The sequence below is a fragment of the Megascapheus bottae genome, chromosome 3 (assembly GCF_031878675.1).
Source record: "Megascapheus bottae isolate mThoBot1 chromosome 3, mThoBot2.hap1, whole genome shotgun sequence".
Lineage (NCBI taxonomy): Eukaryota > Metazoa > Chordata > Mammalia > Rodentia > Geomyidae > Megascapheus > Megascapheus bottae.
In genome coordinates this window covers 32348242-32371221 of record NC_143511.1, presented here as the reverse complement: position 1 = coordinate 32371221, position 22980 = coordinate 32348242, and the positions used below count along the sequence as shown (strand labels likewise).

Below are 22980 nucleotides of genomic sequence, written 5' to 3'. Positions count from 1 at the left end.
CTCAGACCCGATCTGCGCCGTGGTCTCCGCTGTTTACGCACCATCTCGTCTTTCTCCCCAGCTGGGCTTGGGGTGAGGGGCGTCCGGGAGGTCACGCGGGATCAGAGGGTGGGGCAAAGGCGCCGGGAGGGGAAGCGGGTGGTGTAGAGAAGACCCGGAAAACCAAGCCGCGCCCAGCGCAGCGTTTGCCGGGCTCGGGGGCCGAGGAGCGGCGAGCCCCCTCCCCGCCGAATCCGGGGGCGTGGCGTGGGCGCGGCCGCGCTGACGTCACCGCGCCTATATAAAGCAGCCGGGGGGCCGCGGGCCGGCTTTGTGGAGCGCTGCGGAGGGTGCGCGCGGCCAGCGTTCGTCAGACAAAGGAGCCGGGGCGCAGCCGCGGGGACCACCACCACCACCACCCATTTTCCTTTCTCATCCCCGGGTTTTCGGGGCCTGCGTCCACCAGCCACCATGACCGCCAACGGCACGGCCGAGGCGGTGCAGATCCAATTCGGCCTCATCAATTGCAGCAACAAGTACCTGACGGCCGAGGCGTTCGGGTTCAAGGTGAACGCGTCGGCCAGCAGCCTGAAGAAGAAGCAGATCTGGACGCTGGAGCAGCCGCCCGACGAGGCGGGCAGCGCAGCCGTGTGCCTGCGCAGCCACCTGGGCCGCTACCTGGCGGCCGACAAGGACGGCAACGTGACCTGCGAGCGCGAGGTGCCCGGCGCCGACTGCCGCTTCCTGATCGTGGCGCACGACGACGGCCGCTGGTCGCTGCAGTCCGAGGCGCACCGACGTTACTTTGGGGGCACTGAGGACCGCCTGTCGTGCTTTGCCCAGACCGTATCCCCCGCCGAGAAGTGGAGCGTGCACATCGCCATGCACCCCCAGGTCAACATCTATAGCCTGACCCGCAAGCGCTACGCGCACCTGGGCGCCCGGCCTGCCGACGAGATCGCCGTGGACCGGGACGTGCCCTGGGGCGTCGACTCGCTCATCACCCTCGCCTTCCAGGACCAGCGCTACAGCGTGCAGACCGCCGACCACCGCTTCCTGCGCCACGACGGGCGCCTAGTGGCGCAGCCCGAGCCCGCCACCGGCTACACGCTGGAGTTCCGCTCCGGCAAGGTGGCCTTCCGCGACTGCGAAGGCCGCTACCTGGCACCGTCGGGGCCCAGCGGCACGCTCAAGGCGGGCAAGGCCACCAAGGTGGGCAAGGACGAGCTCTTCGTGCTGGAACAGAGCTGCGCCCAGGTGGTGCTGCAGGCGGCCAACGAGAGGAACGTGTCCACGCGGCAGGGTGAGTGGGGACGTCGCCCCCACATCCCGCGTCCCCGCACAAAGCGCCCTCCGCCCGCATCCTGCCCAGACTCCCGCCCTTTCTCACCCGCCGCGCCCCTGGGCGCCCCCTGCTAGGCCCACCGGCCACCCCCGCCCCGCCGCGGGACGTGAGGTCCCGGCCCCTCCTCGGGCGCCGCTTGCACAACTCCCACCCCGGGTTGGGGTCACGGGGGGGCGCCCTAGGCCCAACCTAGGTACGTGCTAGCCCCCCGCCCGACCTAGCTCCTTTCGCCAGTGCGCGCCGAGCCTGAGGATCGGCGTCCACGGCTCCTGGGGAGGGGGCGCCCCTAGGCCCTCTCTGCGTCTCCTGGCCCTGGCCCAGGCGTGAATCTCCACCGGTTTCCGGCCGGGCCGGGCTGGGGGAGGCTTGCCGGGAGTTAGATCTTGCAGGTCCCCCCACTTCGGGGCGCCTGGCGTTTCCGTCCCTCATCTGGCTGCCCGGCGGGGTCGCGCCCTGCTGGGGGTGGGGGGGCGCCCGCCCTATCGGCCCTTTCTCCCCCCACAAGGCCCCGCCTTCCCCGCCGGCCCCGCGCTCCGGGCCGCGGCCTTTGTGAGCAGGGGGGCGGGTCGCCTCGGCTGGGCCCTCCCTCGCCCCCTTTGTCCTGCTTGGGCTCTGCTGACTGGAAAACCAGATGCGGCGGGGCGGGGGAGGGGAACGGCCCTGGCGGCTCCCCCTGCGGCTGAGTCCCCCGTGCGCCCCCAGGACCCGCCCCACGGCCAGAGCCCTGTCCCCGTGGCGCCCCGGAGGTGGACTCGCTCCTCACACCGCAGCCCTCTAGCAGCGTGGCGCGCATGGCCGCGCGCCAGCCACCCCGCCCTGCGCTCGCTGCGCCGCGCCGGGCCGAGCGTCGGAGGGCGGCCTCGGCGCGCGCCTGGAGACCCCGGCCCGGCTCTCTTGGGAAGCCCCTACCCTGGAATGAACCCGTCCCCAAAGGCCCTGCGGGGAACAGTTGGCGGCAACTCGATCCATCCCCTCCTGGGCCTCCCACAAGCTGGGCCATTTCCCACCGGCCTGGACGCCAGAAGTGAGCCCCCTTCTTGGCCTCCTTTCTAGGTTCTCCCCATCGCCGGGATCTCGGCCTTCCTGAGTCTGGTCCTCCCTTGCCAAGAGGTTGATTGCAGCAAAAGGCCCCATGGAGAGATTTGGGGGGTTGGGAGGGATGCTGTGAAGTTCTTGCTTCCCTGGAGGGGAAATTGGGCCCCAGACCTTGGAGCTAGCTGGATGAGAATCCTATGTGAGAGTTGCCAGACCCCCACGGAGTGGGGGGGTGAAGGTGGAGGACTGGGGCTGAGTTAAGGCCCAGAGAGGTGGAGCCACTTGCTCCAGGTCACACAGCAAGTCAGCAAGCATACAGAACTGGGTATATTTGACTCCATAAATAAGGCCTCTACTTGTTCTCTTTCAGCTTCCGCTCCCGGTGTCTCACTGCTGGGTGGAAGGCAGAATCCCCCGTTGAGCAGACATGAGGATATGCTGAGATATAGTGCTGAGCTCCATAGTTTCTTGGGGACATAATTGAGGTGTGAAGGAAAAGTCAAGGGGAACAGGACCTGGGTACCAGATTAGATGAAAGGGATCCTTGTTTTAGAGGACACTTAAGCTGACTTGGTGGGTATATAGAAGGTAACATGTTGAATGTGTGGAGTGGTGTTATAAAGCACATAACAGTCTGTGCAGAAGTCCTAAGGTAGGAAAACACTGTGAAAGCCCAATGTGGCCAGAAAATTGGGAGATGAGAATGGAAGGACCTGTAAGGCCCTAGCACCAGATAGATGTTGATTTTCAAAGATTCTGTACCTTGGAGAAGATGAGGCTGGGGGAGGTGGCCAAGGCCCTTTGAGCCCCAGAGAGCCTGAAGGTGTTTTGCCAGCCAAAACTGGAAGTGTTCACTGGGGTGTCATGATTATGATTCAAGATGATGGGGTAGGAGGAGCCAGACCTTGGAGCCAGGCAGAGTTGGCTCATCTTTGAGTTTAAAGAGATTGAAGCTTGGGGGAGGGGACTTGGGAGGCTGAGGTTGGACCTCCATGCCTTCAGATCTTGGGATCCTTGTGTCTTTCAGCCAAGCTCCCTTGCTTCCTGGGGTGGGGTGGGCGTGATGCAAGGACTATGAGCCATAGGGGTAGGTGTGTCTTTGATTCTATTTTGGGCAGGCTTTCCAGAGAGGGAGGCCCAGGTCTGTGCTTCCCAAATGTAGCTGGGAACTGCTGGGTGTGGGTATGGGATGTGGGGGTGTGGGGTGTGTGAATCTTATGGCGCAGCTATACTTGTGCTTTTCCTTCCCCCACTCCTTCAGAGTTGTAGGGCTTGTTATTTGAGGTAGGGTCTCACTAACTTTGTCTAGACTAGCCTCAACTGGAGATCCTCTCTCTGCCTTATGAGTAACTGAGATTATAGGCTTGTACCACCACGCCTAGCCTCAGACTGGGCTTTGCAGGAGGAGGCCTGGAATGGCTTGGGTAAGATTGGAGGGATTTAAAGGGGCTAGATAGTTGTAAAAAAAAAAAAATGCACTAGACTGTGATTCTAAGCTTCTCTGTATAGGCGAGATGGTGTGGACAAAAATCCCCCTTTTGAACCACTGGGAACCACTGGGTTTGCATGAAGGGCAGGGAGAGCAGGACAGGCAGGGAGGGGTCCCCTGTGAGCCAATGCAGACAGACTGGTTGAGGAGCTGGAAGCCGGAAGCAGGGGACAGGGCTCTGGAGGGAGGTAGGCTTGGCTTAGACAGAAGCACCACCCCCCTTCCCGGCCCCCAGGTTCCTGTGTCTGTGACTCAGGTTTTCTGTGCTGCAGTGGATCAAAAGACAAATCCTGCAGAAAATCTGTTGCCATAGCAACAGGACTCCAATTAGAGACTCCAAGGCCAACTGTGGTCTTTCCTGCCCGGGCAGCCTTGGAGGGGCCCTGCTGCTCGAGAGGATGGGGGGGGGGGTCCCTCTTCCATTGTCCTTCCAGCATACCAGCCAAGAGACTGGACCTTTATGGCAAGTCGGAAAACTGAGGTAGAGTGACGTTGATGGCATCTTCCCAAGGGTGCCCAGCCTGGCTCAAGTGCCTCACTGGCTAGTCTGGGCCTTTCATCAAACTGATGGACAGAGCTGGGTGGCTCTGGGCAGTTTGGTGTCTGCGCTGGGCATGTGAAGTCTGGTGATACTGGGGCCACCACGGTAGTGCAGGGCTCAGCTGCCACCAGGTCTCTTCTGTTCGCTGTGTGCAGCCTGCAGGGGCTTTCCCAGCTAACTGTCTCCTACTGTCTTCTTGATGGACATGAGCTGGACAGATGCCAACATGTGGTCAGTGCGGGGTGTGGCTGTGGGGATAGCTGCCTGTCGAGATGTTTCATAGCCCCTCACCTCTGTAGCAGGTATAAGGCTTCTTGGTGAGGGAGATCAAGTAAGGAGGGGACCCCAGCCCAGAGCTATGCTTTTGGGTGTGACTATGGTCTTTAATAGAACTGAGGTTACAGATCTGCTCCAGTTATACCTAGCTATTGGTTGAGATGGTGTCTTACTACTCAAGCTGTCCTCAAATCTCAACCCTCCTTCCTGTCCCTGCCTTCCAAGTGGCTGGGATTGCAAGTGTAAACTGCTGCATCTGGTTATGACCACATTTTATTCCTATAATTAATTAATTGCTTTTTAGCCCTGGGGACTGAACTCGGGGCCAGAGCTCTATCGTTTGGTTTTCAAGGCTAGAGCTCTATCACTTGAGCCACAGCACCACTTCCAGCTTTTTTTTATGTATGTGGTACGGAGAAATTGAACCCTCATCTTCCTGGATGCTAGGCAAGCACTCTACCATTAGGCCAAATTCCTGGTCCTCCATTCCTATCATTTTTTTCCCTTTGGTCCCTGAATTCTTCAGCTCAAGGTTACCACCCTAGGCCTTAAGCCATTGCACCACTTCTGGTTTTCTAGTGGTTAATTGGAGATAAGAGTCTCACGGTGGCTTTGAACCCCGATCCTCAGATCTCAGCTTTCTAAGTAGCTAGGATTACAGGCCTGAGCCACCATCCCTAGCCCTATAATTTTAATCATTTTTCTTTTTTCTTTTTTTTTTTTGGCCATGTGACCTTGGACCAAGGACAAGCCATTCTGCTTCACCTCAGGAAGTAGATACTTCATTGAGTGGAGACAGGATTGGGGCCAGAACCCTTCAAACCTTTTTATCACAGACATGAACTAAGGATGGGTTCTGGCATGTGGTGCACTGGCCACGCTCACCGCTGGGGACCCTGCTTCATAAAGGAGCCCAGAGGCGCTTGCTTGTAAACCTCACACAATGCCCATGACTCTGGGTTGCTGTTCCCAGAATCATGGCTACCCCAGCAGGGTGTCAGTGGCTCAGGCTTGAATCCTAGCTACTCAGGAGGCTAAAACTTGGGGATGGGAGCGGGAAGATGGATGATATTCGGAAAGTAGAACTGTGATTCAAATGGTAAAGTAATGGATTTGGACAAGAGAGCTAAAGGATAGCCTTCCTTCAGGCCCTGCTCGCACACACAAAAGGAATCTCGGGCCTTTGCTGAATGGGACTTTTTTTTTCCATGTTGGAAGCAAAAATCTCACTACAGGTTTTGGCTGGAAGAATCAGTTGCGATGGATGGGGGTGGTGAGCCGAGGAGAGTTCCCTCCTGGCATTAGTGGTTGGGGTTGGTTGGTACTGAGGTCTGTGCTGTTTGGTCAGATTCTCTCCTGTGGTGGAAACGTGCACAGACAGATATGATGCAGAAAGCAAGCAGCCTGCCACCTCACCAAGCTGGGCACATGTGGATGGATACATGCATATACATGAAGCATGAGCTGGCAGGGTGTGGCTAGTGTTTTATAGCTATAGAGAGGGCAGGGTTAAGTGTGACTTTGTCTTAAAGCTTTTATTTTTTAATTTTATTTATGTTTTCTGGTTCTGGGACTTCAACTCGGGGCTTGGACATTTTCTAAGCTTTTTTTTTTTTCTTTGAGGAGGGTGTGGCTCAGGCTGGCACACTACCATTTGAGTTGCAGCTGCTCCGTTTCTGGTATTTTGGTGGTTAATTGGACAGAAGAATCTCATAGACTTTCTTGCCTGGGCTGGCTTTGAACTATGATTCTCACATCTTTGCCTCCTGAGTAGCTAGGATGACAGGCATCCCTGCCATGCTCTTTTTTTATTTAACCATTTTCACTTTCATAGACCCACATTGGCTCACTGGGCACACCTCTCCCAGCCCTGTTCTGTGAATGAGTGCCATCTGTGCCCAAGCCTCTTCATGATTTGGGTTGTATTTGAACCAAATCCCTGACACCAGGGCGTTTGATCCTGAAATACTTTCATCTGTAACAGAAAAAGAAAGAGGCCATTTCTTACATAACCACACAGAACTTAACAATAACCAGTCTTGAAAATCGAATCCCAGGTCATGTTGAGGTTCTTCTGCTTGGCTCCAAAATGTCTGCTTGCACAGGGTTTGTTTGAAAACTTTACTTTTATTTTTGCCTGCACCTACATTCCTTCCTTCCTTCCTTCCTTCCTTCCTTCCTTCCTTCTTTCTTTCCTAATTTGTGGTGCTGGGGATTGAATTTAAAGCCTCACACTTGTTATTAGGCAGGAATTCTTCTACTCAAGTCATATTCCCTTAGTCCCTTTTCTGTGTTATTTCCCCTCCTTCCCTCCCTCCCTCCCTCCCTTCCTGTACTGCGGTATGAACTCAAGGCTGTGTTTGCTCAGCTTGCTTGTTTGGCTGGCACTTTGCCACTTGAGCCACATTTCCTGTCTGGTTTTTTGCTTGTCAATTACAGATGGAAGTCTCATAGCCTTTTTCATACTCGGGTTGGCTTCAAACCTTTATCCTGTGCATCTCAGCCTCCTGAGTAACTATGATTATAGGTGTTAACCACTGGTAACTAGCTGGCTTAGCTCTTTGTTAGTTGGGGAAGAAGAGTCTCTTGGATTTATCTGCTTTGGCTGGTATTAAACCAAAATCCTCAAGGACCATCTCCCTGAGGAGTGAGGATTAAGGTTGGCTAGTTATTTTCATGATAAAGTTTAGGCTGGTTGGACTTTGATCCTCCTATTTCTTCCCCATGTCTGGGATGACTGGCATGCATCACTACATCATCCAGTGATTTTGGTGGAGTCCTAAGAACTTCTTCACAAGGCTGGCCTTATAAATCCTCCTGATCTCTGCTTTCCAAGTAACTAACTGCTACCTGGCTGACAAAGGCTCACTGTATAGCCAGGCCGGCCTGGAATTCAAGATTCTTCTTCATCAGGCTGGGATTACTGAACCACTTCCTTCTGTAGTCACAAAGTGAGCTGAAAATGGCCTAGTTGGCTTTGGCTCTCTGGTTCTGCCCATGTGCTGCAGTCCTGCCAGCTGCTGCCCTTGATGTATTGCCCGAGAAGACCTGAGCCACACTTAAGGTCTCAGCAGCCACTGCCCTGTGCGTGGGTTTGGTGTGAGGTTGTGGGTTATCCCACATGAGGGTATAGGGACGAGGCCATGGCTGGAGCTCACCAGCCTGGGGCTCCTCTGCAGGTATGGATCTATCAGCCAATCAGGATGAAGAGACTGACCAGGAGACCTTCCAGCTGGAGATTGACAGGGACACGAAGAAGTGCGCCTTCCGCACCCACACTGGCAAGTACTGGATGCTGACGGCCACAGGGGGCGTGCAGTCCACTGCGTCCACCAAGTGAGTTGTCCTGCTCCTCCCCTGCCTAGGCCCCATCCACCCCCATTCTGTGGAAGCCAGCTGCCCCTCCCAATGCTGTCTCCTCACCCCCAGGAATGCCAGCTGCTACTTTGACATCGAGTGGCGTGATCGGCGCATTACACTGCGTGCCTCCAACGGGAAATTTGTGACAGCCAAGAAGAATGGGCAGCTGGCGGCTTCGGTGGAGACAGCAGGTATAATTTGCTGCCTTGGGGATGTGCTCACACTTCCTGTTCCCTAATGCTGCCTTTAGACTCTTGGCGGGGGGGTAGGGTCCAGTTACCCAAAAACAGCACTCTAAAGGGCCCCTACCCAAGCTTACTGATCTAAGGGTTGCCTGTTGAGTGGCCCCCAGCACTGGCTGTCCCTCTCTGAGCCACATTCTGGTTGTCTCAGCCCCCATCCTGCCCTCTGCCGTGGGGCTCACTGTCCCTTCCTGTCCTGTAACAGGGGATTCAGAGCTGTTCCTCATGAAGCTAATCAACCGCCCCATCATTGTGTTCCGTGGGGAGCATGGCTTCATTGGCTGCCGCAAGGTCACTGGCACCCTGGATGCCAACCGTTCCAGCTACGATGTCTTCCAGCTTGAATTCAACAACGGCGCCTACAACATCAAAGGCAGGTTTTCCACCCCTGCTTCTGCCCGGCTCTGGTGTTGGGGGCTCAGCCTGTCCACACTCCTGTGTCTTGGTTGGGCACTGGAAGCAGCCCCTTCTTTCCTCTTGCCTGGATGGGTCACTTTTTCTTGCCCAGCTAGGGCAGACAGAGAAGGTGAGGGATAAGTAGACATCTGAAATCCAGGGAAAGCTAGCACCGGTGGCTCATGCCTGTAATCCTAGCCACTCAAGAGGCTGAGATCTTGGGGTGGAGAGTGGCCCTATGATAGAGTGCTCGCCTAGGATGCACAAAGCCCTGGATTTGATTCCACCTACACAGAAAAAGCCAGAAGTGGTGCTGTGGCTCAAGAGGTAGAGTACAAGCCTTGAGATAGCTCAAGTACAAGGGGCCAGGAGTTTGGCCTAATGGTAGAGCGCTCACCTAGTATGCACCCAGGTTTGATTCCTCAGAACCACATGCATAAAAACCCAGAAGTGGTGCTGTGGCTCAAGTGGTCGAATTCCAGGATTGAGGAAAGCACAAAGACAGTACTCAGGCCCTGAGTTCAAGCCTCAGAATTGGCAAGGAAAAAAAAAAAAAGAAAGAGAGACCAGGAGTTTGGCCTAATGGTAGAGTGCTTGCCTAGCATGCACAAAGACCGGGGATTGATTCCTTGCTACCACCTACATAGAAAAAAGCCAGAAGTGGTTCTGTGGCTCAAGTGGTAGAGCTCTAGCCTTGAGAAAGAAAAATAAGGACAATGCTCAGGCCCTGAATTCAAGCCGAGAGAGAGAGAGAGAGAGAGAGAGAGAGAGAGAGAGAGAGAGGGAGGGAGGGAGGGAGGGAGGGAGGGAGGGAGGGAGGGAGAGAGAGAGAGAGAGAGAGAGAGAGAGAGAGAGAGAGAGAGAGAGAGAGAGAGAGAGAGAGAGAGGGGTAGGTAGGTGAACGTGAGCGCTCAAGTTCAGTGCTTTGTCCCTGAGTTCAAGCGCCAGGACTGGAAAAAAATTCCAGTCCCCAATTCAGCTGGGCTGAGGTTCTGTCTGGAAGCAGATTAAAGGGGAATCATGACCTTGGAAGAGGGCAAGAGGAAGAAGGGGTGGTAGGCGGGAGGATGGGGAGGGCACAGCCTGACGGAGTCTCCCTCCCTAGACTCTACAGGCAAGTACTGGATGGTGGGCAGCGACTCCTCGGTCACCAGCAGCAGCGACACCCCGGTGGATTTCTTCTTTGAGTTTTGTGACTACAATAAAGTGGCCATCAAGGTGGGCGGGCGCTACCTGAAAGGGGATCACGCCGGGGTCCTGAAGGCCTGTGCGGAAACCATTGATCCTGCCTCGCTGTGGGAGTACTAAGGGTCCCGGGTCCCCTGGGGGTGGGCTCCTCCAGGCCCCCCTGCTCACCCTCTTTAGGTAGCCCTACGGCAGGTGGAGAGCCCCTTGCCTTTCAAACTGGAAACCCCAGAGAATATGGTCATTTCCCTCCCCTGCTTCCCAATGGGTCAGTGGCTGCAGCCTGTCCATTAGAGGGACTTTAGGTCCCTCTGTCTCCTCCTCTGCCATGAGGCAAGGCTGGCATCTCTTTCTGACCTCAGACAACTGTGAGCCTTATTTTCCTGGAAGTAGCCCAGAAGTAAGGGTGGCTGGGAAGTTGCCTCAGCCTCCAGGAGCTGGACACTTGTCCCCAGCCTAGTCCTTCACCCCCTCCCCCATCAAGTGGGAAGTCTTCTGTACCTGGCCTGAGTCGTTCATAGGTGTGTTTTTGGGTGTGGCTGGACAGCTGCTTGTATCAAACCTTGCAGTGATTCAGTGGCTCCCTGGCTGGAAGTGTGGGGGGCGCTGGACAGCCATAGGGTCTCCCCCTGCACATTCTGGTCTCAGTGGGGTACCCTGTTCCCATCTCATTTCTTTCACCCTGGCCTGACTGGAAACAAAATGACCAAATCAGTATTTTTTTTTTTCTCTTTAATGTATGGGTGGAAGGCATCCCAGGATAGCTTGGTTATAGTTCTGAGGGGTCTTGGTGTGTGTGTGTGGGGGACTTGTCATCTGCGCCTGCTTCTCTAGCTGGTTATCCCCAGTCCTGCACACCCCCAGCCCTGGGCCCACCTTTCTCAGCCAGAGCCCTGCTGTGATTGGTGCTCCGTGTCTGACTGACACCTTGGGTCTTCTGGGTGGGAAGAAGCCATGTGTCTCCTTGGCGGGGCCCCAGCCTCCCATCCTGGCTCTCACTCTGGGTGTCTTGGTCTTTTATTTTTTGTAAGTCATTTGTATAACTATAAACGCCCATAATAGTAGCTTTGAACTGGAAAGAGCAAAATAAAATAATGCAAGTCTGCAGTCCGTAGGGGTGTCAGTGTGTGTCATGGAGAGCATTGTGTGTGCAGGGTGGGGGTTATGTGAGGATGGCCGGGGAGGTGGCAGCCAGACTGAGATGGGCCGGAATTCAGCCCCAAGGCTCACATGGGTTTGCTAAGAACTGATAGGTTTTGTGTGGGCCCATATTGAGGCTTGGAATTGGGGCCTTGTATTCTCACATGTCTTTTTCTTTTTGATCAAGGCTGTTTTATTACTTGAACCACTGCATTTCTAGTTTTTTGCTAGTTAATCTGGGATTAGAGACTCATAGGCAGGGGTCTGTGAGATGAGCTGGCTTCAAACCAGCATCCTCAGATAGCAGCCTCCTGAGTAGCCACAATTACAGGCCTGCATCACCAGCTTAGAACTGGACCACTGACAGCTTGAACTCGGCCTGGGCATTGTCCTTGAGCTCTTCAGCTCCATGCTACCTCCCGACTCTCCAGCCAAGCCCCACTTCCCATTTTCTAGAAGTTAATTGAAGATAAAAGTCTCAGGTTCTTTTGTGCCTAGGCTGGCTTTGAACCTCATTCCTTAGATCTCAGTCTCCTGAGTAGCTAGGATTACAGTGAGCCATCGAACGCTACTTTTTTTCTTTTTTTGCATTTGTGTATGTATTTCTATAACTGGGACCTGAACTTAGGGTGTGGACATTGTCCCTTAACTTTTTTGCCAAAGGCTGGTGCTCTAAAATTTGAGCAGCTGCACTTCAGGCTTTTTGGTGATTAATTGGAGATAAGAGCCTCACAGACTTTCCTGCCCAGGCTGCTTTGAACCTCAGTCCTCAGGTCTCAGACTCCTGAGTAGCTAGGATTGCAGGCACTGGGGCACCTGTCTAGACCTGGGCAAATTTGTACTGCAGCCAAGCAGGCCATCCATCATTTGGAGAGAAGATGGGGGCATGTGTCCTGTAGCTGGATATTTGCAAGTGGAGGTCAGGCACCCAGCTGCAGCTACCCTCATGCCCCAGGATCTACGGGTTGTCAGGGTCACCTTTTCCCTGTTCACTGGGACCCAGTCTATGCACACCCCTTGACAGAATGTTCTAGAAGCACAAACTGGGGTGGGGAGGGAGTGTGATAAGCAGGTCTCTACAAGGAAGCTGGTTTCAGCTGGAGGTCAGAGCTGAAGGATTGAGTTCTGTCTTACTCCCCAAGGTCAAGCAAAGCACCAGGTACACACTCAGTGCTTGTCTGCTGGCGGCTCATTCTGCCCTGGTCCTCAGGGGATAATAGCCCCTACACCCAAGGTGGAGCATTCCATCACCTTGGGCCCCCAGGAGACCATAACCCATTTTTTATTTTTGTTTCCTTGTTAAGCCCTATATAAGCAAGCTACACCCAAATCCAGTCAGTAGCAAACCTCCAATCCTGTGGGAAGCTCTTGCCCCTCGCTCTTCCTCAATAAACAGTCCTTGCCTGTTGAAGATTGAGTTCGGCCTATACCTTTTCCATTCTCCACTTTCCTTACATTTGGACCTCTCCAGGTTGCCACCCCCTGTGGTCAGGCAGTCCCATTTTACAGAAGGGGAAACAGACCAAACAGACAAGGTGGGGATCCAGACCTGGCATATGGCCACTGACCCTTTGGGGATGGAACTTGGGTTTCTGGAGTCCCTGACCACACTAGGTCACATGCTTATTGGCTGTTGGTGATGGAAGGACACTGTGATTGGTGGCCTCGGGGCAAGAACAGATTGATTAGTCCAGATGGCCACAAAGGAATGTTAATCCCAGCGAAGTTCCCGGATCCCACCTGGTGGAAGCCAGAAAAGTCTTGGTGATAAGAAGGGACAGATGGATCCTCTGAACCACGCTGGGGCCAACTGGGGCTGGAGGGGAAAAGAGGGACCCTCACACCACCCAGCAGGCCTGGCCTTGGTCGAGGGTCCCCTGTTTATTCTGCAATCTGCCATGTGGCAGACTGAGTCTGATAGGGAGGGCATAGATCAGAGAGAGGAGGCACTGGGTCTGATGGGAGGAGCAGGGTCTGACGGGAGAGGGGCAGACTGGATTCTGTGATGACAGTTTGTGCTGGCTGCACCCACTCAGGGGGTGCAGGCTACTCTGGGTTGGCCCAGGGTTTGGTAGAAGAGGGAAGAGCCTTCCAATGAGGTAGGCAGTCTAAAGGGAGGAAGCTCAAAGGCTCAAAAGAGCCAGGTGTGGTTCACGCTGGTAATCCTAGCTATGCAGGAGGCTGAGATCTGAGGATTGAGGTTCAAAGCCAGCCTGGGCAGTAAAGACTTTGAGACTCTTATGTCCAATTAATCACTACAAAATGAGAATTGGGGTTGTAGCTTGGGTAGGGTCATAGCTTTGAGCTGAAGAGCTCGGGGACAACACCCAGACCCAGAGTTCAAGCCCCATGACACCCCCCCCCCAAAAAAAAAAAAACCCACGCTTAAAGGAGGAGGTGAGAGGCAGGTGGTGAGGAAAGGTCATTCCGAGATCAGTAGAAGGGTCAATAACTCACATGACCCCTCAGCTGTTCCCTGTCTCCAAGGCAGACACCCACAGGGATGGGGGATGGCTCTTGGGAGCTTGAACATATACAGACTTGAGAGCACACATAGGAAAGTATGGATACTCATGTGGATAAAAGCAAAGATCCCCATGTACGTGTGCAGGAATGTAGATGCGCAGGTACCAAGCTGCACCCTGTGCCCATTTCTCCCAGCCCTGGTGGGAGCCAACAAAATGCCTTCAGTTAGGGTGCAAGAGTTCCACTTCCCATTAGGAGAGAAAACAAAGGCTGGATACACTTGGGGATCCTAGACCAGCTCAGTCTCCAGGCAACTGGTCAGGGTTAACTATGACCCCAAAAAGATCTCAAATAGGCACTGGTGGCTCACACCTGTCACCCTAGCTAATCGGGAGGCTGAGACCTGGGGACCACAGCTCAAAGCCAACTCAGGCAGGAAAGTTGTGAGACTGTTGATCAGAAAAAAACAAAGGGTACTATAGCTCAAAGTGGTACAGGCACGGTGGCTCACACCTGTAATCCTAGCTACTCAGGAGGCTGAGATGTGAGAATCGTAGTTCAAAGCCAGCCTGGGCGCTAAAGTCTGTGAAACTCTTATTTCCAATTAATCACTAGAAATTCAGAAGGGGAGCTGTGGCTCAAGGGGCATGGTGGTAGCCTTGAGCTGAAGCACTCAAGGATAATGCCCAGGCCCAGAGGTAGGGCGGTAGCCTTGAGCTGAAGAGTTCAGGGACAGCGCCCAGACCCAGAGTTCAAGCCCATGACCGACAAAAAAACAAAGAAACGTGTCCCTGAGCTGAAGAGCTCAGGAACAACACCCAGACCCAGAATTCTAGCCTCACAGCTGACAAGAATGAGATAAAATCTCCATGGAAGACAGCGTGAAACTTAAGGGGCTTTTCTGTCCTGTCAGGGTTCCCCGCTACCAACTAGGAATGTGGAGAACTGGTAGCTGGGGGCAGCTCCACAGTCTCATTCAAATCTTGGCCTCTCCATTTCCCTGTGCAAGCCTGGGTACCTTAATGCAGTCCTGAGCCTGGCCTGGGGGCGTCAGGGGCCCCACTCCTTTTATGTCTGGGAAGGATCTCAGACCCCACAGTTCCATGTTTTCTGGGGTTCAGAAACCACACTTTTTTTTTAACCAGTCCCAGGGCTTGAAGTGAGGGCCTGAGCACTGTCCTTGGCTTTCTTCAAGATTAGCACTCTACCATGTGAGCCACAGTGTCACTTCCAGCTTTTTCTGTGTATGTGGTACCGAGGAATCCAACTGTTTTTGGACATGCTAGGAAGCACTACCATTAAGCCAAACTCTCAGCTTCTCCCTCCACCACCTTCCCTTTTTTTTCTTTTTTGTCAGTAGTAGAATTTGAAGTTAGGGCCTCCAGTATGCTAGGCAGGCAGTGCTCTACTACTTGAGCCACATCCCTAGCCCTTTTTTCTTTTTTTTTGTTGGTTGTGGGCTTGAACTCCAGGCCTGGGTGATGTCCCTGGGCTCTTCAGCTCAAGGCTACCATCATATCCCTTGAGCCACAGCCCCACTTCTGTTTATTGTTTATTATTTTTATTGTTTCTTTTTCCGGTCCTGGGCTTGAGCTCAGGGCCTGGGCACTATCCTTGGACTTTCTCAAGGCTAGAACTCTACCACTTGAGCCTCAGCACCACTTCCGGCTTTTTTCTATATATATGGTACAAAGGAATCAAAGCCGGGTCTTCGTGCACGCTAGGCAAGCACTCTATCACTAGGACAAACTACCGGCCCCACTTCTGGGTTTTTAGTGGTTAGTTGGAGATAAGAGTCTTACAGATTTTAATGCTGGGGCTAGCTTTGAACCTTGATCCTCAGATTGCAGCCTCCTGAGTAGCTAGGATTACAGGCATGAGCCATCATGCTGGCATCCTTTTATTCTTTTAGTCATTTTCCAGATAGAGTCTTGCAGTTTTTCCTTGGGTGGCCTTGGACCCTGATCCTCCTACCTGTCTGTACCACCATACCCAGCTGTGACCTCAACTCATGCTCTAATGATGATGAGTTCTGGGGGGAGGCGGAACTGGTTGTAGCTAGGAGAGGCTGGGAGGGGTCCCAGCACAGCCAACCTAGGGGAAGTGCTCTGAGTCTCTTAAGAGAACAGATGGGGTCTCCTAGACAGAGGAAAGCCTGTGGAGGGCTGGGCTGCATATTAAGTCTGAAACCCAAGCCCCTTAATGGCCCCTCCCCCCAGCCCAGGAGGAAGGGCCTCCGCGAATTGTGGACAATGAAGACTATGTTCTTTCCCACAGGGAGATTGTGGGAGAGGGTCTGTTTTTCCTCCTGTCTGTGAGAGGGGCAGGAAGCCTTCAGGAACACCCCACTGGAGCCAAACACTAGGCTCCAGTTAATCATGATAATATAGTGATCATTATTATTATTATTATTTTTTTTTTTGCCAGTCCTGGGCTTGAGCTCAGGGCCTGAGCACTGTCCTTGGATCTTCTCAAGGCTAGAGCTCTACCACTTGAGCCTCAGCCCCACTTCCGGCTTTTTTTTCTATGTATGTGGTACCGAGGAATCGAACCCGGGTCTTCATGCATGCTAGGCAAGCACTTTAACCACTAGGCCAAACTCCCGGCCCCTGATCATTATTATTTTTAAAAAGTAAGCCTGAGGGGCCGGGAGTTCAGCCTAGTGGTAGAGTGCTTGCCAAGCATGCACGAAGGTCCAGGTTCGATTCCTCGGTACCACATACATAGAAAAAAAAGCCGGAAGTGGTGCTAAGGCTCAAGTGGTAGAGCTCTAGCCTTGAGAAGATCCAAGGACAGTGCTCAGGCCCTGAGCTCAAACCCAGGAAAGGCAAAAAAAAAAAAAAAAAAAAAAGTAAGCCTGAGCCGGGCATGGTGGCTCACATCTGTAGTCCTAGCTACTCAGGAGGCTGAAATCTGAGGATCAAAGTTCAAAGCCAGCCCAGGCACAAAAGAAGCTGAGACTTTTTTTTTTTTGCCAGTCCTAGGGCTTGAGCTCAGGCCCTGAGCCCTGTCCTTGGATTTTCTCAAGGCTAGAGCTCTACCACTTGAGCCTCAGCACCACTTCCGGCTTTTTTCTATGTATGTGGTACCAAGGAATCGAACCCGGGTCTTCATGCATGCTAGGCAAGCACTTTAACCACAAGGCCAAACTCCCGGCCCCCAGGAGCTGAGACTCTTATCTCCATTTAACCTCTAGAAAATGGGAAGTGGGGCTTGGCTCAAGGGTTTGATTCCTTAATACCACATACACAGAAAAGGCTGAAAATGGGGTCTAAGGACAGTGCTCAGGCCCTGAGTTCAAGGTTCAAGACTGGCTAAATAAATAAATAATAAATAAAAATATTAACCTCAGGTCAGGCATGGAGGTGCGTGCTCATAATCCCAACCAAAGCTGAGGAGGGAGGATTATAAAAAAGGCTACATGGTGAGACAAGACCCTCTCAAAACATCAAAATCAAAAAACTAAAAATATATGAAAATATGCCACTACCATTTATACTAGGGTTTGAATAAAAAGCCTTGTGCTTTCTCCTGGCTTTTCTGCTCAAGGTACTCTCCTGCTTGAGCCACACTTGCTTGCACCTTGACTTTTTGCTTGATAACTGGAGATAAGCATCTCAGATTTGTCTACCCAGGTAGGCTTAAGACTGATACCCTCACATCTCAGCCTCCTGAGCAGCTAGGACTACAGACATGGGCCACTAGCACAGCTGTAGGCCTTTCTTGTGCTTATTTTTTAGCTTTGTATTATATATATTTATTCTTTAAAGTAACATTTGTAAGTACCCAGGCCTCTACTAGTTTCTGACAGTCTATCATTGAGTCAAATAGTATTTCTGGTCCTTTAGGAAGGGGTGGGCATACTGGAAAATGAACGAGGAGATTAGTGGGGACTAGCCCAAGGCTTGGATGAGGACAGAGGACAGGGCTGGCTGTGAGACAGGAACTGTACCCCTGGGGATGGAAACCAAGACTCCAAACTTCCTGTTGCTCCCTAGGCTCTGAGGAAGTGCTGGGCTTCCTGGCTGGCCCTTTGCCCTGTCAGCCATTTAAGGGAACACTTTGACGTGTCTGACCCCAGGTGTGAAGATGGCCAGGCAATCTGGATAGCCACACAGGCCAAGGTTGCTCAAATGCTGTTTGGGGGCCTGCTTGGAGTCATCTGGGCAATGCCACTGCACCCAGTTCCATAACTCCTCAAGGGCATCATCCACAAGCTGTGTGCGACCTGGGGCTGCCACAGCTGGCTGTAGTGTAAGCCAGGCTGCTAGTGTCAGGGACAAGTCCTAGGTAATCAGAGATGGGGCAGGGATGGGCCTTTTCATCCTGACAGAGAAACTCCTTTTGGATTTAGCAGGCTCATTTATGGTGCTTCACCATTTGAACCATGCCTCCAGTTTGCTATACTGGTTATCTGATATACACACATATGGCTCAAGTGGTAGAGCTCTAACCTTGAGGAAAGTTCAAAGACAGTGCTCAGGCCCTGAGTTCAAGCCCCACGACTGGCAAAAAGAAAAAAAGTCTGTCATTTATGCCCAGGCTGGCTTTGAACTACAATCCTCAGATCTCATCCTTCTGAATAGTTAGGATTACAGATGTAATTCACTGTCACCCAGCCCAAGGCACTTTTTGACAGAACCTACTCTTTCACGGAAGCTAGGGAGACTAGTCTGATTACTGTGAAGAAAGACAGGCAAGGCCACCTGTTGTGGAGAAAGAGAAAAGCAGATACTAGTAGCTAGAAGAGACAGCTGTCCAAGCACACAGGGGCAGCTGCCACCTTCCCTCCACATCCTTGTGCTCCTCGGGGCTGTGGCTGCAGCTGCTGGTTACTTAACTGGGTCAGGACAGGACTCAGCCTTGGAAGCAACCTGGGTGTTGCAGAAGTGTCCTTGGTGGGCGAGGCTACATCCCTGCTACAAAATAACTTGTCTGGACCTTGGGCAAGAGGGGAGTTGGGAACTCACAAACAGGGTAACACCTAAGCCCCAGCTACAGCACTGAACTCAATCCACATACAGAAATAGTACTTTTTGGGTTTGTGGCAAGCCACGAGTCAGAGTGACTTGATACAGCATTAGCTAGTGAGGTGCATAACAAGAGGGGACGGGGTGGGGGGGAGGGATAGAGGGTTCTGAGACACAAGGGACAGCAAGCTCCTTGGGCCAGGGAACGTGAGCATGGGGTAGGGCCGTGCCTGGTGGGGCTAACATGTCCTCCTCTGGGATCCTATCCTGAGAACTGTATGCCAAGGAACAAGGTTCCAACTCTGAAGAGCTGACTTAAAATGTAGTTGTCAGCTGGGCATGGTGGCTCACACCTGTCGTTCTAACAGTGGACAGACTGAGGCAGGAGCATCTCTGTTCCAGGCTAGCTGGGTTACATAGAAAGGTCTTATTTCAAAAATCCAAAGCCAGCACGGTGGCTCACACCTGTAATCTTAGCTACTCAAGAGGCTGAGATCTGAGGATGTGGGTTCAAAGCCAGCCCAGGCATTTCAAAGCCCAGAGACTAAAATTAATCACTAGAAAATGGGAAGTGGGGCTGTGGCTCAAGGGTAGGGCGATAGCCTAGAGCTAAAGAGCTCAGGGACAGAATTCAAGCCCCATGACTGCCCCTTCCCCCTACCCCCCAAAAAATCCAGTGCAAGTAGCACATGTCTGTAAGCCTATCAGCACAGAAGGCTGAAATTTGAGGATCATAGTTTGAAGTTAGTCTAGACAAGTTCATGAAATTATCATCTCCAATTAACTCCCAGTGGAGTGCTAGCTTTGAGCAAAAAAGCTAGGAGACAGTGCCCAGGCCCTGCGTTCAAACCCCAGGACCGACCCACATCTACAAAACCAACAACAAGAATACAAAGAAACACTGGAAGCCTTGGAGTTCCCTTGTAGGGCAAAGCTCAAATAACCCTGAGTAAATCTACACAAGGTCTCACGGGAGTCTTGATAGCAACCAGATGAGCAGTATAAGCTGGAGGTAAGGAGGAAGGCATAGCGGAGCCAACTTCTTCCTTGCAGCAGGAAACCAGTCCAACAAATGTTAAGAATGATAGGCTAGGCCACCTGTTGTGGAGAGAAAAGCAGAGTGGTCCAAGCACATGGGGCAGCTGCCACCCAACCCCATGTCCCTGTGCTCTGAAGGGCTATGGCCACTGGGTACACACCTGGGTTAGGACAGGACTGTCAAGGAAATTCTATGAAAACCAAGGAAGAAGGGCTGGGAGTTTAGCCTGGTGGTAGAGTGTTGCTTGGCATGCATGAAGACCCAGGTTCCATTTCTCGGTACCACCTACATAGAAAAGCTAGATGTGGTGCTGTGACTGAAGTCACAGAATACTAGCCTTGAAGAAAGCCCAAGAAGCCAATGCTCAGGCCCCGAGTTCAAGCCCCAGGACTGGCAACAAACAAAATACAACAACAAAAAAAAAGGCAGAGATGCTTATGTGCAAGACTTGGGGCACCTTCGGGATATCCGCTACAGCCTGGGGACTAACGGGGTGGGAGGCCAGTCTGGTTGTCTAAGTGCCATGACAACGGATGGTGGAACATGCACAGGGATGAGCCATGATGGCCTCAGCCAATTAACTAGTCTGCCCACTGACCAAACCAGAAGCAAGGTACTGTATATATACCTTTATCCTTGAGTTTTCTTTTTCTTTTTTGCCAGTCCTGGGCTTGAACTCAGGGCCTAAGCACTGTTCTTGGACTTTCTTAATGTTAGCGCTTTACCATTTGAGCCTCAGTACCACTTTTGGCCTTTTTTCTATGTATGTGGTACTGAGGAACTGAACCAGGCTCTTTGTGCAGGCTAGGCAAGCACCCTACCACTAGGCTAAACTCCCAGCCTCCTCTTGAGTTTTCCGCTTAAGTGTATTTTTTGGGTGAGGGTGGGGGTGGGATGGGGTGGAGGGGTGGTCCTTAGTGGGTCCTGAACACTGTCGCTGAGCTCCTCAGCTCAAGGCTAGTGCTGTACCAGTTTGAACCACAGTGCCACTTCTGGTTTTCTGGGGTCAATGGGAAAGAGTCTTACAGTTGTGAGCCACCAGCACTCAGCTTTAGCATATATTTTTCTTTTTCTTTTGCCAGTCCTGGGGCTTTCCTCAAGGCTAGTGCTCATTCTATCACTTTAGCCACAGCACTACTTCTAGTATGTGATAATAAGGAATTGAACCCAGGGCTTCATGCATGCTAAGGAAGCATTCTACCACTAGGCTGGTCAGTTGTGGGACTCAAATTTCAGGCTTGGGTGCTGTCCCTGAATTCTTCAGCTCAAGGCTACCATCCTAACTTTTGAGCCATAGCACCACTTCTGGTTTTCGGGAGGTTAATTGGAGATAAAAGTCTTATGGTCATGGACCAAGAGTTTAGCCTAGAGGTAGAGTTCTTGCCTAGCATGCACAAAGCCCTGGGTTTGATTCCTTGGTACCACATACACAGAAAAAGCTAGATGTGGTGCTGTGGATAAAGTGGCAGAGTGCCTTGAGCAGAAAGTGTCCAAGGACAGTGCCCAGGCCCTGAGTTTAAGCTTCACAACTGGGAGGAAAAAAAAAAAGTCTCATCAATATGGACTTTAATGCCCGGGCTGGCTTTGAACCACAATCCTCAAGAGATCAGCAGCCTCTTGAGTAGCCAAATTATAGGCGTAAACCACCACACCAGCCTAGTGCATTTTTTCTGTGTGGAAAAATTCAGTGAGACTTGTTATTAAAGGGCACTGTGTGGGGCGGGCATGTAGCTTAGCAATAGAATGCTTACCCACCATGCATAAAGCCCTGGGTTTGATTCCTCAGCACCACATAAACATGCCGGATAAGGATCTGCAGGTTGTTCTGCATGGAATTGTACAAAAACCTAACCTAACTGAAACCTAAACCTCTCATCAAAGCCCTCTGTATCTGGGTCTTAGCAGCTACCCAAGCCGAACTGGCAGAGGCCCTGCAGGTGAGAGTGGAAGCTAAGTCTCCTCCTTGCCTCCTGATTCTGGTACATGAGTGTGTGCATTCTTGCATCCTTTGTCTCTGGAGGTGATTGAGTTGGTCTGACTCTAATACTCCTGAGGGCCTTGTGTGGCTCTTCTCATCAGAAGAGAAGCCAGGAGAGTACACAAACATTTATTTACAAAAAATCCCAGTTACATATGATACAGGCTTTTTACATACAGTAGTTTAAACAGATTTACTCCATCTATTTCCACTACCATACAGTAAAGAAAAAACATTTTAGGAACTAATCATACCAAGTGACAGTCATGCACACCTTCTTCAGCTGGAAACCTTCAGCTAAGTGCAAACACTAGACCCACTCTCCAGTTTTAAGGCAAATAAGTTGGGACTGTGGCTGGGCAGCCATGCCCCAGGAGCAGCCTGGGCCCGGGGTGAACAGCCAGCTGCCTCTGATGCCAACAGGGCACCCAAAAGGAAGCGGTCCCTCCCATAGACATGTGTGGCCAGGTGACTAGAAGTTCTCAAAGGCCCCAGCACCTCTTCCTGTGCCAGTTTCATCTGGTCTCAGCCCTCCAGTATAATGCTATGTCTGGTGCTACCTTCCCATGTATGGGCTCACTGCTGCCCTCTACTCTCAGGGGAAGGGCAGACAATGGGAGTTTGCTACTATTTAAGGTATTCAGGGGGTCTTGTCACAGAGGCATGTGGCCCGCCTTTCCAAGGCACTGTTATTCAGGATAGTAGCCAGCTCACCAACACTGTGTCCCACCCATACCTGGTGACATTTTCTCCTGATTGAATCCCTGAAAAACATCCAAGAGGTATAGGGCAGTAGGTGACATTACCCGTGTATCCCCCAAATATGGCAGTTGTCTCCCTGTCCGAAGTCAGTGCTCTCAACTTCCCACAGCTACATAGCCAAGATGAGGCCTCTGCCAGGCTGGGTCCCAGTTTGGCAGTGGAAAGCTGTAGTTCTCCACTTGGCAAATAGGGCAGAGTGACACCTTCACTGTACAAACATTTGGGCTGGGGTCATGGTGGGAACCCAGCACACAGGCCCAGAGCTGACTCTCATCAGACTGCAGGGGGGCAGTTGCCTTCACCCCAGCTACAACCTACTACTTATTACTAAGAGAAATGTGGGCAGGTGCACAGGAGGGTTGCTGCAGCAGGGGCAGCTTCTGGAGGCATTTGTATCTCTAGGGAAGTAACTCTCCAGAACTCCTAGGGAAAAAGAAAAGCTGTTCACCTGCATGGTGGCAGTGAGATCTCCCCAGCGATAGGGCAGCTCAGGGGACCTGGGACTGCTACAAGAAAGAACCCCGTTTGGTCCAGGTGTCAGGACCACCCAGCCCCAACAGGAGCCTGGCATGGGAGAACCATCAGTGCAGTTTGCAGAGACTGAGGAGAAATATGCGAACAGGAACAAACACTTGCAGAATTAGGAGTTTTGCTGCCCTGACCTCTGACCCAGGAAGAGCCAGACAGGTCCCCTCATAAGCCCCCAAAGTGCACAAGCCTTTCAGGGCAGGAGTCCTTCCTGAGAAATGCACGGGAGAAGAACTAGCCTTCCTTCAA

General features: G+C 52.4%; 1 protein-coding gene across 1 annotated transcript; it reads left to right on the top strand.

Annotated features, from left to right (window-relative positions):
* Positions 1–393: 393 nt before the first annotated feature.
* Positions 394–10958, top strand: Fscn1 (fascin actin-bundling protein 1). Its single transcript, XM_090329815.1, has 5 exons — positions 394–1282; positions 7845–8001; positions 8095–8216; positions 8473–8640; positions 9769–10958. Exons 1-5 carry the CDS (start codon positions 451–453, stop codon positions 9969–9971), a joined length of 1482 nt encoding a protein of 493 aa, XP_090185941.1. The 5' UTR covers positions 394–450; the 3' UTR covers positions 9972–10958.
* The last annotated feature ends 12022 nt before the right edge of the window (positions 10959–22980 follow it).